Raw genomic sequence first — 14,440 nt, 5'->3', positions numbered from 1 at the left:
GAAACCTCCAGAAACGAATGCGCTGCCAGTTGGGAAGGGAGAAACCAGTAACGGCCCAGTCTGGCTTGGCTTTCTCTACATGTTCCCTCTGCAGCATCGTGCCACTGGCCAGAGGCAGCCGGGGTATTTTGCTGGCCAGAGGCAGCAGGGCAGCCGTGGTGGTGATGGCAGCTCGCTCCCTCCGTGCTGGCTACACCGGGGCAGGCGTGCTCAGCACCATGGTGCGATCTGGATCCCACCTCCAAGTGGTGCCGCCCGGCTACTCCTCCACAGCTTTGCTGATCAAGCCCATTCCACTTGCAGGGTGAGGCAAGATCTAAAAATAAATATACAGCTATACTCTTGGAGACTGCCAGCAGCACAGAGGTGGCTCTTTCTCTCTGTGAAAACCAAGCTGTGTTATTAATGCTTCACACACCTCCACTGCCAGCAGCGAGGGCAGTGCCAGGCTCCAAGCCTGGCTGGGACCCCCATCGCCCATGCAGGACAGGGCAGCACAGCCCTCCTGCCTCCAGGACATGGATGCACTAGAGAAAAGCAGGTTTAAAGCATCTTACCGGGGCCCATGAGATGCTCTACGTGTCGTGAGCAGCAGACAGGCCAGGGGCACGGGCTGACTGTCCTGGGGACAGGGAAAGGATGGGTGCACAGTGCCATGCTTGGTCCCAGCTGGAGGCAGGGTAAGCTGCAGCTGCTCTGGCAGGCGGGGGTGTCTGGCCCTCGGTGCCCTGCGATGCTGGTGGGATGCTGCCCCTGGGGCCACAGAGCCCTGGCGAGGGGGTCTTGCTGCTCTCCACCTGCAGCCCCGTGCACTGGCATCCCCTGTGGCTGCGTGGCCTCTTGCTCTGACACAGCTGCTCCTTCTTGGCAAAGCCCAGGAAAGCAGTAACTCACAGGGCTGCCCAATAGCTCTCCTGGCTCAGGGCAGCTGCCTCCTCTACAGAGCAAGAAGTCATTCTCTGCAGGAGAAAACATCCCTCTGGAGCCAGGCAATGCAAGGACAGGTGCTACAGAGCTCCCACCCCTGCTAAGTGGTGCAGAGCTCCCACCTCTGCAAGGTGCCTGGTCCAGGACCCCCATCCCGGCACCCGGTGACACTGAGCCGGGCAGGGTGCCTCCCTCCCTGGCCCCCGCACCCCTGGCAGCCCAGGGATGCCCAGCGAGCCAATGCAATGCGCTGTGCGTACGGCAGATTTGCATCGAAGGGATAAGGGGAAACCCCAGGAAACACATGGCCCAGGCACTAATCAAATCTATCTCTAATAATAAACCTCCCGAGCAATGTGTGGGCTCGGGGCTGGAGCTCGCAGTGCAATGGCAGCAGCCGAGAGGGACTAGACGCCGCAGGAAAGTCAAATGTGAGTCACCCCATGGAGGGGTTGCATGGGGAGGTGGGGGTAAGGGGCTTGTCTGTGCCAGGGCTCGGGGCCACGGTGACATTTCCAGAGAGCTGGCAGGGAGCGGAGGCTCTCCCCAGGCTCTTGCTGGAGGAGCAGAGCCACCACAAAGGGCTTTCACCAGAAGTGATCAGTGCCATGGAGCTGGAGGTGAAATGGTCGCTTAATGCCTTGGACAAGGGGTCCATAGGGAAGTTTGGGGTGCTGGTCCCTGGTGGGTGCAAAGACAGAAGGGGAGATACACCCGCCCCTGCTGGAAAACGCACAGCTGCAAAGCCCAGCTACACCATGCTGGGAGCACCCTGAGGCTGCCCTCCACCACCAGGCAGGATTTTTCCTAGATGGGGCCAAACACCACCTTGGACCTGCCCTCGCAGCAGAGCAGCAGTGGGGAAGGAGCTGCCCACCCTGCAGCCCCCCGGCTCAGCCCCAGATTGCTGTTTCCCATGCAGTTATCCCACCTGGAACCGCCTGTAGCTCAAGCGTGGCCAGGCTGACCGCCATCCCCAGGGCTCACCACCACCCCTGGGGGTGTTCTCATCCTTCTTTGGGTACAAAATATCTTCAAAGAGCATCTGAGGAGAGCGTCAGCCTGAGCCTCGCTCTGCCCTGGGAAACGTCTTCAGTCAGCTTGATAGAAAGTAATTATTTAATTTTATAGCAATGTTAATTGAACAACTGGGACTGTAAGGGCAGCATCCCTGCGCAGAGTGGATTTATCCCTTAGAGTGGAAGGGTTTTACAGGTGCTGCCCCAGGTAGGAGCCAGTTCACAGCTGGAGCTGCAAGGGAGGGTGCTGCGCAGGCAACGGCAGGACAGATGGACACGCAAAGTGCCCAGCTGCCACATGGTCCCAAGCCCTAGAGTGAGAGGAGAGATCCCCATCAGAGGGCAGGGGCTTGGCTATACAAAAATCAAAGTCCGGCTTTGTGAAGGCAATGGCTCAGCCTTTGGGCACGCCAAGGCCAGCGCCATGCTGCAGCATCGAGGAGCTTTAAACCTTTTGGGCCCCATCAGCATCAGTGTCGTCCACTCGTGCAGGAAACAGCTGCGGCTCCCCAGCACGGCTCCGCAGAGGGATGTGGTTGCCCACGAGCCCTTTCAGTCAGCAAATGGCACATTTCCACCACGGCCACCCTGGTGCTGGGTTAGTGCTTCCTGCAGTTGCTCAAGCTTGCTTGCTGCAGACCCCATGCACGGCATGGCACGGCATGGCACGGCACGGGATGCCGGCAGGCACTGCTGAGCAGTGGGGCATTAGCAGGGACCGACAGTGGCACTCAGGTTGTCTCCAAGGCCAAACCCTGCAGTGGCACAGGTGAGGCTGCAGGCAGAGACATGTGACAAATAGCTCTTTGCAGGGACAAGAGCACGTCCCTCTCCAGGCATCCCAGCTGGCGCGGGTGAAACCAGTGCTTAAAGCTCCCCCAGAGAGATGTCCCTCCTGCTGCTCAGGGGAGATTTACACATCAAAATCGGGTTTCGTTATGATGCCAGGACACCAGAGAAAGATGTCAGAAATTACACACAGGAGGGCACGCACTGCCCTGATGTCACAGAGGAATTCAGAAGTTTCCAGAATTCAAAATTGTTTCAGAAGATGTTGCCAGTAGTCATTCTGGTCGTGTTTCTGTTATTTTCAGAAAAGCATGTAAAGACAGGAACGGTTCCCACTGCTCTTACCCCTGCGGGCAGATGCGTGTGTCCCCAGACCCGCAGGGCACAGCACAGGACCACCTGTAAGCCAGGGTGTCTTCCCTGCACGTCCCCTGGGACTGGCACAGGACACGTTCCTGGAGGCTTATAATTTGAAAAGCTTGCCAAGCCTGAAGCAGGTTTGGCCATACGCTCCTGCCCACGGCTAGGACCAGAGAGGTGGGGCACAGGCGGGTGTCCCCCTGCCAGGGGTCCCAGCCCTAGCGAAGGGACGGGGTGCCACAGGGCAGCCCGGTGGTGGCCACCCCGTATCCACTGGCCTCTCATTCTGCAGCCATGGATGGGACGCACGTCGGGCGGGATGCCATGAACAACTGCACAGACCAGCAGTACTGGGACACCCTCGTTTGCCAGTGCATCCCCTGCAGCCTTGTATGCAGCCGGCCCACAGTGAGGAGGTGTGCTGCGCTGTGCGGTGAGTGCTGGGCACCTGGCTGCGGGGCTGCCCTTGGGCTGCGTGCCAAGCGATGGGGCCAAGCTGGGAAGGGGGATCAGGCGCTGGGATGAACTACAAGGCAGGCTCCGAGCCAGCTCAGCTTAACAGAGCTCTGAGCCAAAAACGCCAGAGAACGTGAGAGCTTCCCAGCGGTGTCTGGCAACAGCTCAGCACGGACCAGGATCCAGTTGCCCACACAGAATCATAGAAGCATTTAGGCTGGAAAAGACCTTTGAGATCACCAAGTCCAACCATTAACCCAACACTGCCAAGTCCATCACCAAACTGTGTCCCTAAGCACCGCATTATGCATTTTTTAAACACCTCCAGGGATGGTGACTCCACCCCGCCCCCGGGCAGCCTGTGCCAGTGCTTGATGCACATCTCTGCACTGCTCCTTTTGGGGGTCACTGGGAGCCTTCCCAGAGCTGCACCAACACTCATATCCCCCCAGCAGCGACACCTCACCCTCCAAAGGCCATGCCTTGAGATACAGCAGGTTCAGTCAATGTGGATAACGACAAACTCAAGCTGTAGCTTTGCACGGCTGTACCTGCGAGCCCTGTGTGGGGCAGGCATCAAGGTGTAGTGGTAACAGGTCGGGAGGAGAAGAGACACGATGTACTTTGCACCCAAAGCCTGTACACAGCCCTGTGCATGGCCCCTTCCCTCCCCATCGAGCCGCTGTCTGGGACTGTTGCACCCTGTCCCAGGGCACAGGGGACCCAGCCCTGCACTGCGGCTGCATGCAGTGAAAAGTCACGCCTCCCTGTTGAGGAGAGGAGATGCCATCCCCGGAGTGCTGAGCCAGTGCTCGGGCAGGTTTTGGTGTGTCCCAAGAACCCGTGCAAGCTGCAGGGCAGCGGCAGCTCTAAGAGCAGCAACCCGGAGCTCCGTGCCACAGGTGGGTACAGCTGCATATGTCTGGCTGCGCATCGTCCCCTCCTCGCCTTTCCCCGGCATTCCTCACAGAGCCAAACACCACCTCAAAACCTGTGGATCTGTCACCCTGCCAGCGCTGGGGCCGCTGTCAGCACTCACAGCAGCGTGCAGGTCTCACCTGGCGCCCGTTGGAGCTGCGACCTTGTTCGGAGCAGCCGCGGGCTCGTCCTCGCACAAACCCAGGTGCCCGGGGTGGTGGGAGGGCCGTGGTGTGGGAGCCTTGTGCTCAACTGACAGGGGAGGAGGACGTGCTCAGGGCACCGTGTTCACCTCGCTCCCCTCCCGCAGAGTCCATGGACTGCAACAGGAAAGCCGGCTTCTACTATGACAAGCTCCTGAACAACTGCATCAACTGCACCATGGTCTGCGGGCAGCACCCAAAGCAGTGTGCCCCGTCCTGTGAAGGTAAGGCTGCGCCTGGGGGCAGGTGGAGCGGGGATGTGGGGCAGGACCCCCGGGGCTGGGCTGGAGGAGGGGCCAGGTTATGGGACCTAAGCGAGGGAAGGGGCAGCAAATCCTCTCTGCTTTGTCCTGGGGGGTTGCGATCTCGTGCTGCCGTTTCACTGGGACCAGGGAAGAGGAAACCAGGGCCCCCGTCCCTCTCACGTTTTCTCCATCACGGGGCGTGTTTCCCCTTCTGCGTGTCAGTGACTTGCACACCCGTCCCTCGGCCCCACCAGCCGGGGCAGGGTCGGCCGTTGCGTTTCCCACTTTGCTGAGTCGCCTCCAGCCCTCGGGGCAGGGGAGTGGGAGCAGGAGGGTTCTCCCTGCCATCCACAAGTCCCACACTGGGGTTGAGATGCGATCACTGGAGAAGGGAGGAGGGTGGGAATGGGGTGTGGGGAGGGTTCTCGTCAACCTCGGCACAGGAAAGAAACGCAAGCAAGCAGAGGCGATGCATAGCTGCTTGCAAATTCTTTCCAAGCGGAGCGCACAAGTGCTATTAGCACTTCCCTTATCACAAATTCAGTAGCGTGAAGCACGTGCCTGAAGGGTTTCTAAGCACACCCCTCTCTGCCTGCCCCACAGCGGGTGCCCTGGGGGCCACCCCTGCTCCGCCAGCCACCCTGGTCACGGCCTCGCCACCAGCGGCTGTGCTGGAGCCGAAGTCGTGCATGGAGCAGGAGCCGTGGCTGGTGGTGTACCTGCTGCTGGGCCTCTGCCTCTGTGCCCTCGTCTGCTTCCTGCTCCTGGGCTGGACCCACCTGCGCAGGAAGGGAGAGGTGGTCTCCTGCCAAGCCAGCGCGGGGACCTGCCACCGCAGGGAGGACTCCTCCAAAGGTGAGCGCTGGGGGGACTGGGGGAGGATGGGGAGCTTGTGGTGGACAGGCTCCCAGGTACGGCTGGGACGGACACAAAGCAGGGCCAGCTCACAAGGGGAGGGAGGAAAAGTAAAGCTGGTGACATGCTGTGTGGTTCAGTCTGAGCCTGGAAGAGGGGCAGGACTGGGCTCCTGTGCCCCGGTTCTCCACCGTAACCCCCGCCTCAGTCACTCTGCAAAGCCACAGGCACAGCTTCCCCCTGCCATGCAGGGGCTGGAGCAGCAGCATCAACCACCAGCTCTCCAGTCTCCATCCCCAGGCTGAGGGGCAGCCCAGCCACAGGCAGGGGAGTTGCAAGAAGCCGATCCTCTTCCAAAATGCACCACAGGCCCCAGGGCTTCCACAGCAACTGCAGCAACTGGGGCTGCACTGGGGCAAGCTGCTGCCTGGCGAGAAGCCCGGTACCACTAGCTACTTGCTCCTTCAAATGGGCAAAGGATGCGGCTGAATTCCCTTGCAGGATCAAACACCAGAGTTTTAGCTCAGGAGCCAGAGGGGCTTTGCAAGACTTTGCGCTAAGGAGGAAAGACAGGGAAAGGATGACATGGAGTAAGCCAACATAGAGAAGATGTTTGTATTCTCCCTCCTCCTCTCCTCCCCTGCCTTTACAAAAACAATTGTCTACTTACCTATTTATGCATACACGTAGATGTTCACATATGTGCACCTCAGAGCCAGTCACACTGGATGTCAAAAATCACAGAGAGAAAGCCCACGAGCTGGTGTGTCACTTGGAGCCACTCTCCAGCAGAACGGTAATTCAAGCCATTCCTGTCTGCTGTGGCCAAAGGACACGGTGGCATTGAATGCTTGCTTTTAAGAGAAGCTGCCAGGTTCAAAGAGATTTACTGTGTCCTCTTTAATACTCCTAGTCTAACCTTGCTTCTCAGGCCTCAGATGACACAGCTGAGCCCTTCACAGCCAGCGTCCAGCCTGCGGAGTGCTGTGGGTCCTGCGGGCAGCCAGCCTGCCACGCTGTGCTGGCTGCAGCTCTGGAACCTCACACCACGCTGCGCCATCACATTTGCGTGTGCTACAAAAGTAGTGTTTAATTAGAAGATAATTTACATATAAGGTTATAAATATTGTAATTTCTTTAGTGCTAAACCTCCAGCATCCCTGTTCCAGGCACTTCCCAGTTTCCCCCTCAGCTCTCTCCTGGCAGGACTGGGTGCAAGCGTGTAGGCGATGCATTACATACAACACACGGTGCCGGGGGCTTTATCCAAGAGGTGGGAGGGGGGTGTCCTCTCCCATTCCAGGAGCAGCTCTTTATAGGCTCTTGTGTAGCAGTACAGAGCATTTCTTTTGTAAAAGGTACTCCTAAAACCCCTTAAGCTAATACACATAGTTTACTTGCAGATCATCTGGTGGAAGCGGGCAGCGTTGGTGATGGATCCACTGGCAGCAGGGTCCCAGAGCCAATGGAAACCTGTAGTTTCTGCTTCCCTGGACATGGCTCCGCTGTACAAGAGACCAAACCATGCCACGGCACCTCCTATCACATAGGGGAAAGAGCTGCTCCCTCTCACACCGGGATATGCAGCATGGGAAGTGCTGGGGCCATTCCCAGCCCTGACGATGGTCACTTCAAAATCATATGTTCTCCTTCACAAGAAAAGACGCCCATGGCATGACTGTAGCGAATGTTCCTGCACAGGATCAGAAAAGAGGGATGCTCCCTCTGCCCCCAAAACACAGCTGCTTTACCCTCCGTTCCCAGTGACTGTAACAGCTTCTACCAGGACCAGTGGACCTGGCCCAGCCTTTGCCCAGGGCTGTAGGCTACAGACAGTGCTGCCGGTTACAGACAGTGCTGTTTAATTTGAATCAGGAAAAGAAATTCTCATTATTCTTGTGCACTCCCAGTGATAGAAGTCGCTTCCCATTTAGCAGTATCTTCATCCTCCGCCTTGACCTCTGCAGACCCCTCTGTGCATCCCCGTCATTGGGAGCGATGTCTTGCAGGGGCTTTTCATCCTGGTTCCACCATCAGCATCACTTTGTCTCTGCAAAGGGTGTTGATGCAGAGCCAGGACCAGACTGTGGTGTCCACCAGTCCCCATGGAAAGCACACCTTTCCCTGCTTGAAAACTCTACCATGTAACAGAAGCCATTTACAAGCAGAGCTATAAGAATCTCAGACATGGACTCAGACCCAAGGACTTACTCATGGAGGTTATAATGACCACCGAATGCCACTGAGGTATTCTCAAGTGTGGCGTGTTTTCTGACTTTAACAGAAATTTCTTCACAGGACAGACTATTTGGGAAGATACTATGTGGAAAGCTCCACTGCCAGCTTTCAACACAGCTTGGGAAGGCAGGAGATGTTACGTGTGATGGCGAGGCTTGGCCTTGTGGCAGGACATGATGCTGCATGGGAGGCGCTGGGACAGGCACCAAAATCCCCAGTGGAAGCGGGTTTAATGCAAAGACTCACCCAAGGCTGAGAACTTTCTAAAAGACTGAATTTATGTATGTCTGGTCTAGGTTACCCAAAAAAGCCGGTAAAAGTGATGAACCAGCTAGAGACAGAGCTGCTTTAAGGGAAGATTTTTATCAGCCCTGGCTTTGAAAGCTAGTATGGAAAAATATGGGTTTCAACATGTAACCTGAAGTTCTCATTTCCACTAAAGGAGAGTGTAGGAATTTTTTGCTTGGTGAGAAACCACTCCTGGTAGGAGCTCATCCCCTCCAATTTCTCAAACTAGAGCTTCAAACTTTGAAGAATAAACATGAGTCAAAATATGCAGAAATTGGTGCTGGGAGACAGCAGGAGAAAGTATGAGCAGATAGTTACAACAGACTGTCCCCTTCATATTATGTATTTCTTTAAATGTCAACGTATTCTTACCACTACAGAAGGCACCACTTGAGGGGGACCGCAACAATGGTGCCATGAGTGATGTCCAGCCACCAAGCAGAAAGGTCTGAATGTCCCCGTTAGAATAAGAAAGTGCAAGAGGTGGTTTAAGGTGAGGACTAAGAGCTCATGCATTGGTCCAATAGCTGGCACATGGGCCAAAGCTTTGCCATCTTGAGTTGCTCCAGGAGCCAACCTGACAGTTCTCCAGCCCGTTATCCGTGTGCGTTGCCTCTCATCTCCTCCCTCTGTTTAGCAAAGTCCCGCTCCGACAGCAGCCCAGGGGGTGGGTTTGCATTGTGCTGCATTTGCATCCGAGGGGAGAAAATGGGCGCATGCAAAATGCAAATCTTGTTTTACTCAGGTGGGCGTCCTGAACACAACGGGTGGCCCTGAAGGCCACCGGCTCACAGTGCGATGGGGAGAGCAAGGGCCTACCCGTGTGCATGGAGAGCAACCGGCAGGACCCCGGCCACGAGCTGGGCCTGCTCCCGCGGGACCCCCCCCCCCCCCCGCCACCTCCACCCCCTCAGTCCGTGGGCCCCACGGCCTCCTGCACTCACCCTCCCTGCCTCCCGCTCCCTCAGCCTGAAGACCCTTTTGGCGTCTCCCCTCGCGCAGCCTCCCCCTCCCCAGCACCATCTCCCGTGGCCTTAGCTCCTGCCCTTCCCTCCTGGGGACTCTGCTCCCCGGCCGCCTGCCCCACCGCCTCAGTGCCCACGGCCCCCCACACCACAGCCCCAGGCCCTGGGGCATCCCCGCTCGCCAAAGCTCCGAAGCCTTTCAGCCCCACACGCCACCTTGGCCTACGCTCACACGGAGCCCCCAGCTCTCCCTCAGCCTCTGCCCCCGCTCAGCCCCGGCTGGGCACCTTCACACAGGCTAATCTTCAGCTTCTCCCAGCCTCTTGCCTTCCCTTCTAGCTCAGCCTTACTTACTCCTCCTTGCCCTCCCACCACCTTTTGGCATCTCGTCTTGCTCTGCCTTTCATCTCCCACACCCTTCGGCCTCCCCAAGAGCCCTCGCTTGTGCTCTTGCTCACCCTCTGCTCCTGCTCATCCTCGCGCTCCCCCTCGGCCTCCCCCAGCCCTGCACCTGCTCTCCCTCAGGCTCCTCTTGGCGCTGACCCTTGCCAAGCCTCTTGGTCTGTCCTTCAGCTCCGCTCCTGCCCGCTGCCCTGCTCCCCCTCTGCCTCCTGCACCCTGATGTCCTCCACTCCCACCACACCTCCCCATCAACGTGACCCCCCGCTCAGGCTGGGCCCCCCCACCCCTGGAAGAGCTGGCTTTGCCCCTTCTGCTTCCCCTCCCCACAGCCTTCCCGGGCAAATCACAGAAGGGTTTGGGCTGAAGGGACCTTAAAGACCACCTAGTTCCACCCCCCCACAGTGGGCAGGGCCCCCTCCCACCAGCCCAGGTTGCCCCCAGCCCCATCCAGCCTGGCCCTGAGCCCTGCCGGGGATGGGGCACCCACAGCTGCCCTGGGCAGCCTGGGCCAGTGCCTCGCCGCCCTCACAGGGAAGGATTTCTTCCTGATAGCGGATCTAAATCTGCCCTCTTTCAGCTTAAAGCCATCACCCCTTGTCCTGTCACCCCATCCCCTGTCAAAAGCCCCTCCCCAGCTTTCCTGTGGGCCCCTTCAGGCCCTGGAAGCTGCTGTGAGGTCCCCCCGGAGCCTGCTCTTCTCCAGGCTGAACAGCCCCGACTCTCTCAGCCTGTGTCCATAGGAGAGGTGCCCCAGCCCTCTGAGCATCTCCGTGGCCTCCTCTGGGCTCGCTCCAGCAGGTCCGTGTCCTCCTTACGTTGGTGCCCTGGAGCCGGACGCAGTGCTAGGGTGAAGGGGTTCTGCACTTACCCTGAGGCAGCACCAGCAGGTCCCCCAGGCACCAGGGCTGGGAAAGCCCCCAGCCCTTCCCAGCAAGGACAGGGCTCCAGGAGAAGGAAAACCCTCACGAGCAGCCACGGTGCCTCGTCACGCTGCCCCTTCCCAGCACAGAGCTCCTGCGGGCAGCACTGGGGACACACAGCTTCAGCCCAGCTCCAGCACCCTGTGAACATTCATGTGTCACCTCTGGGGACAGGCGCTTGTCACCCACGGGAGCCCCTGGCCACGCTATGAGGCCCAGTGCAAGGAGATTCAGAACCTTATTTAAAAATAGGATAGAAATAACTGAACACATGACACCAGCTTTGCACTCAGGGCATCTCCTGAGGACCAAGGGGCATCAACTATTCAAACGAGAAAGCTTTTAGGAATGCTCCAGTTGGGCTGGGGCTATCTCTCTCATCACCCTGTGGGCTGGTGCCCCAGAAACTGGGCAAAACACTCATCAGAAGCCAAGTCCTTCTCTCCAGCCTCCATACGGCAGAGGGGAGCATTCCTCACCCTCACAGATACTCCCTGGAGGAGGGGAGGGCACATGACCACTGTTAGTAGCATATAAAAGGTAACATGGAGCAACTCAAACAAATCAGCAGTGAGAATAATATATAGGGTCCCAGCTGCAACACGTAGGTGCTGGAGAACCAAGAGGAATCGATGGTTTTGGTATGGCATTTGCAGCCACTGGCCAACAGCTCTGCGGAAGGGTAGCTGGGAACATCACTGAGTGTTAGAGGGACATTGTGACTCTGGGGCACAAGCACTCACAGCTGGCCCGAGTTTAACTACAGGGCATTAAGGGCACAGATTTTGAGCAAAAGCATCCACCTGGGGGTTTTACCCATTCTCCCATTTCTGCTTTTGCTCAGGTTTTCATTAGGCACCAGCATCAAGTAAAGCTTCATCTCTAGTCTAGTGGCTGAGGGACAAGAAAATATTACACCTAAACCCACTGTCTAGCTATTTTTGTGCCCCAGGTAGAGCTGGGCTCATTGCTGGTAGATAGCAGAACACACACTCCAACGCGAGCCGGCGTCGCACCACTCTCATTTCAGCCATTCCTGCAGATGCTTCCTCACAGCAGACGAAGCTGTGCCAACAGAAACCTGAACCTCAGAATAAACAAGTCACCCCCAAACCGCTCCCCAAAATGAAGAGGGTCAGCCGCTGAGGCAGCAGTCACTGCTGGCGGAGGAGGCAGCCTCTCGCTGTCTGCCAGCACGAGGGAGGCACAACTTCACCACCAGCCATTCGTTAGCACCTCGCTGCGCAGCCAGGCGTTTTGCAGTCGGCGCTTTCCTAAAGGCAACATTAAGACAGTTCTGCGCAGGAGAAACCTCCCGGTTCTGCAGGGAATAAACCCTGCGGACAAGCTGCATGGCTGCTTCTGAAGAGATGAGGGCTGAGAGAAGGCTGTTTGAGAAGCAGCAGCATGAGGGGTAGTGCTGCTTGTGTGACAGCAGCTGCTCTCCCATCTTTAGAGGAAGAAGGAAAATGCTCTCTCCTCCTCTAGCAACCTGTGCTGATTTACTGTGGCTGGAAATAGCAACACGCCTGCTATGATTCAGGGAGGCACACGGGGTGGGATGGCAGGGGGAAGAACAGAGTAAGACCTTTTAATACACCAGGAATTCCGCTTTTGAAACCAGAAACAGAGCACTGAAATCTCCCACCGAAAGCCACCTGCACCAGTGCAGTTGCACAGAGCACAGCCCTCTTCACCAGCTTCAGATGGGGGGGGGGGGGACGACACACGACATATCCCCTCCTCCTCCACTCTACTGCTTTCAGACCCATATGCATAAAAAATGGGCTTGGATTTTTAATTTTTAACTGTTACATGATTGGTCGTTGGAGCTGAAGCACCAAATGGAGAAGAAGCTTTTTGGAGATGAGGGTATAATCCCTTGCCTTCCCACACACGTTTTGGAGGAACATAGGAGATGTACCAGCGCCCGGACTCCTCTGCTCCCATTTCCCCCACCCAGATGGCTGGCCTCAGCCCTAAACGATTTGTTTCTAAAGGATTAACAAAGCAGACTGCATTAGCTTCGGTGCTCGTGGAAAACAGAATTCATTTGTTCAGGCTCCGGCATCCAAAAGCAGCAGCCCAAGGCTCAGCCCTCAGCACCACAAAGCGAAGGCATCGTGCCACCACCAAAGCCATCTGCCGCGCGGTGGCAGTCCTCCTCCGGCAGCAGGACACGGTGGGGACGCCAACTGCAGCAGCCCTGGGAATAATAAACGCCTGATTCTTGTCTTCCTCTGCAAGCTCGCTGCATTATTAAAAGGTAGCAGAAAGCGTTGTCAAGCATCTGCACCATACCGTGCCGGTTCGGGGAGGGAGGGGGCCCCTTCCCGCGCGTGCACCGTGCATCTGCAGTTTGCCAGCCATTTTTCACTGGTGACAAGAACGCTCAGGTTAAATCTTGCAGCACCCAATTACAACTGAAAATTATTTCAAGCATGACAATGGGGAAAGACAGGTTACAAAACCTGAGTATGCCATCACCTCTGCAGAGCTCGGGCTGCCTAGGTAACTCCCACACGCATTTTCTATGTCTGATTTGATATTCAAGGTGCTTCAGTTAGCTGTCCCTTCTTCCTTCCCTATTGCAAGCTGTCATAGAAACCTCCTGATGTACAGAACTGCCTTTTAATCTTCCAGTTTGTGTACAAAGCAAATGCAATTCCACTGCCTTTTTGTTCAGCTGCTCTCGTAAGATGCTTATTTAAAAAGCAAACAAACTCCCTTCCCTTATGTTCCTCCTATTGCTTCTGTTTCAGACCATTTTCCACCTCTGTCTCGGGCAGGCTAGACAGCTGTAACTCGTTACTAGCACAGAATCTAAAAGGTTAAACCCATCCACGTTTTTAACCACACTGGTAAAGTCAAAGAATGGCTGTCTGGATGCATACACTGAGCTTAATGACCTTTTTGGTGTGGCTCTTGCACCAATTTACACTGTGCCCAACTCTTACGCATAGCTCTCTGCAGGTTCCTGTAAGGAGGGGAAAACAAAGCTGGTTTTGCTCTTTTCAGCTCTCTGTTCTGAATGGTTTCTCTCACAGGCTGCAATTCAATCCACAGCCCAGCCTCCCGAGAGCAAGACACCGCACACAAGCGGTTGCTGCTGGTGTCTGGACAAGCCACCGAAGCCACAGAGGGGGAGAAAAGGAGCAAAACTGCGTTTGTGACAAAGCAAGAATAAGCTGGTGCACTAAGTGCTGCAAGCTAAGGACACCGATATGGAGGCTGTTGATTCTGCAAGGAGGAGGAGAGCGTGTGAGGAGTTAATCCATGTGGGAGGATACAAGGAACCAATACCAGCCTAGCACATACCAGGAAAATGTGTTGTTTACTTAAAACCCGAGTGCACTGCAGAAGTGCTCAATAGCAGCAGATCCACCGCTCAATGCTGCCCCCAGCAGCAACCGTTTCTAACAGATGGTACATTTATCAATGCCGAGGTTCTCTCAAGTGTCATACACACGCCTTCGGAAGGCTGCAGGGGGGAAAAAAACCAACCAAACCAAAAGCAGCAACAAGAAAACAAGCAGTTTTGAGAAAATTCAAACTTATTCACAAGGTTTAAAAAAAGAACCAAGACCACTCTTACAGTATAAACACGCCAATTCATTAATTTTTACTGATGGTTGCATTTATGAATTTCATTCTCGTGAAAAAAGGGAATAAAAGGAAAAAAATTAAGAAAATAGCTATTTATAGAAAACAAAACAAAAAAGGGCTCAAACAGAAAAGAATCTGTGCCGATGCTTTTGATGAGCAGTCCGATGGCATTAAACATTACCTGTGCAAGCAGGCATGCTTGAAAACCTTTCTTAGTACTGTAGCTTCAGTTCCGCAATCCAGGATTTC

The 14,440-nt window shown here is 55.9% G+C and overlaps 1 protein-coding gene across 1 annotated transcript; it reads left to right on the top strand.

Moving 5' to 3' along the window:
* The first annotated feature begins 1,227 nt into the window (after positions 1 to 1,227).
* On the top strand, positions 1,228 to 9,042 carry TNFRSF13B (TNF receptor superfamily member 13B). The gene is made up of 5 exons (XM_056338292.1): positions 1,228 to 1,358; positions 3,388 to 3,528; positions 4,780 to 4,896; positions 5,521 to 5,772; positions 7,176 to 9,042. Exons 1-5 carry the CDS (start codon positions 1,232 to 1,234, stop codon positions 7,448 to 7,450), a joined length of 912 nt encoding a protein of 303 aa, XP_056194267.1. The 5' UTR covers positions 1,228 to 1,231; the 3' UTR covers positions 7,451 to 9,042.
* The last annotated feature ends 5,398 nt before the right edge of the window (positions 9,043 to 14,440 follow it).

This window comes from Falco biarmicus, chromosome 4, assembly GCF_023638135.1.
Source record: "Falco biarmicus isolate bFalBia1 chromosome 4, bFalBia1.pri, whole genome shotgun sequence".
Lineage (NCBI taxonomy): Eukaryota > Metazoa > Chordata > Aves > Falconiformes > Falconidae > Falco > Falco biarmicus.
The sequence above is the reverse complement of the archived record's forward strand: the minus strand, read 5'-3'. Positions and strand labels throughout refer to the sequence as shown.

Coding starts and splice junctions, on each gene's coding strand:
- TNFRSF13B (XM_056338292.1), top strand. CDS start 1,232: ATGGCCCAGGCACTAATCAAATCTATCTCTAATAATAAACCTCCCGAG. Junction 1,359..3,387: donor ACGCCGCAGGAAAGTCAAAT/GTGAGTCACCCC, acceptor CTCATTCTGCAG/CCATGGATGGGACGCACGTC. Junction 5,773..7,175: donor CAGGGAGGACTCCTCCAAAG/GTGAGCGCTGGG, acceptor GTTTACTTGCAG/ATCATCTGGTGGAAGCGGGC.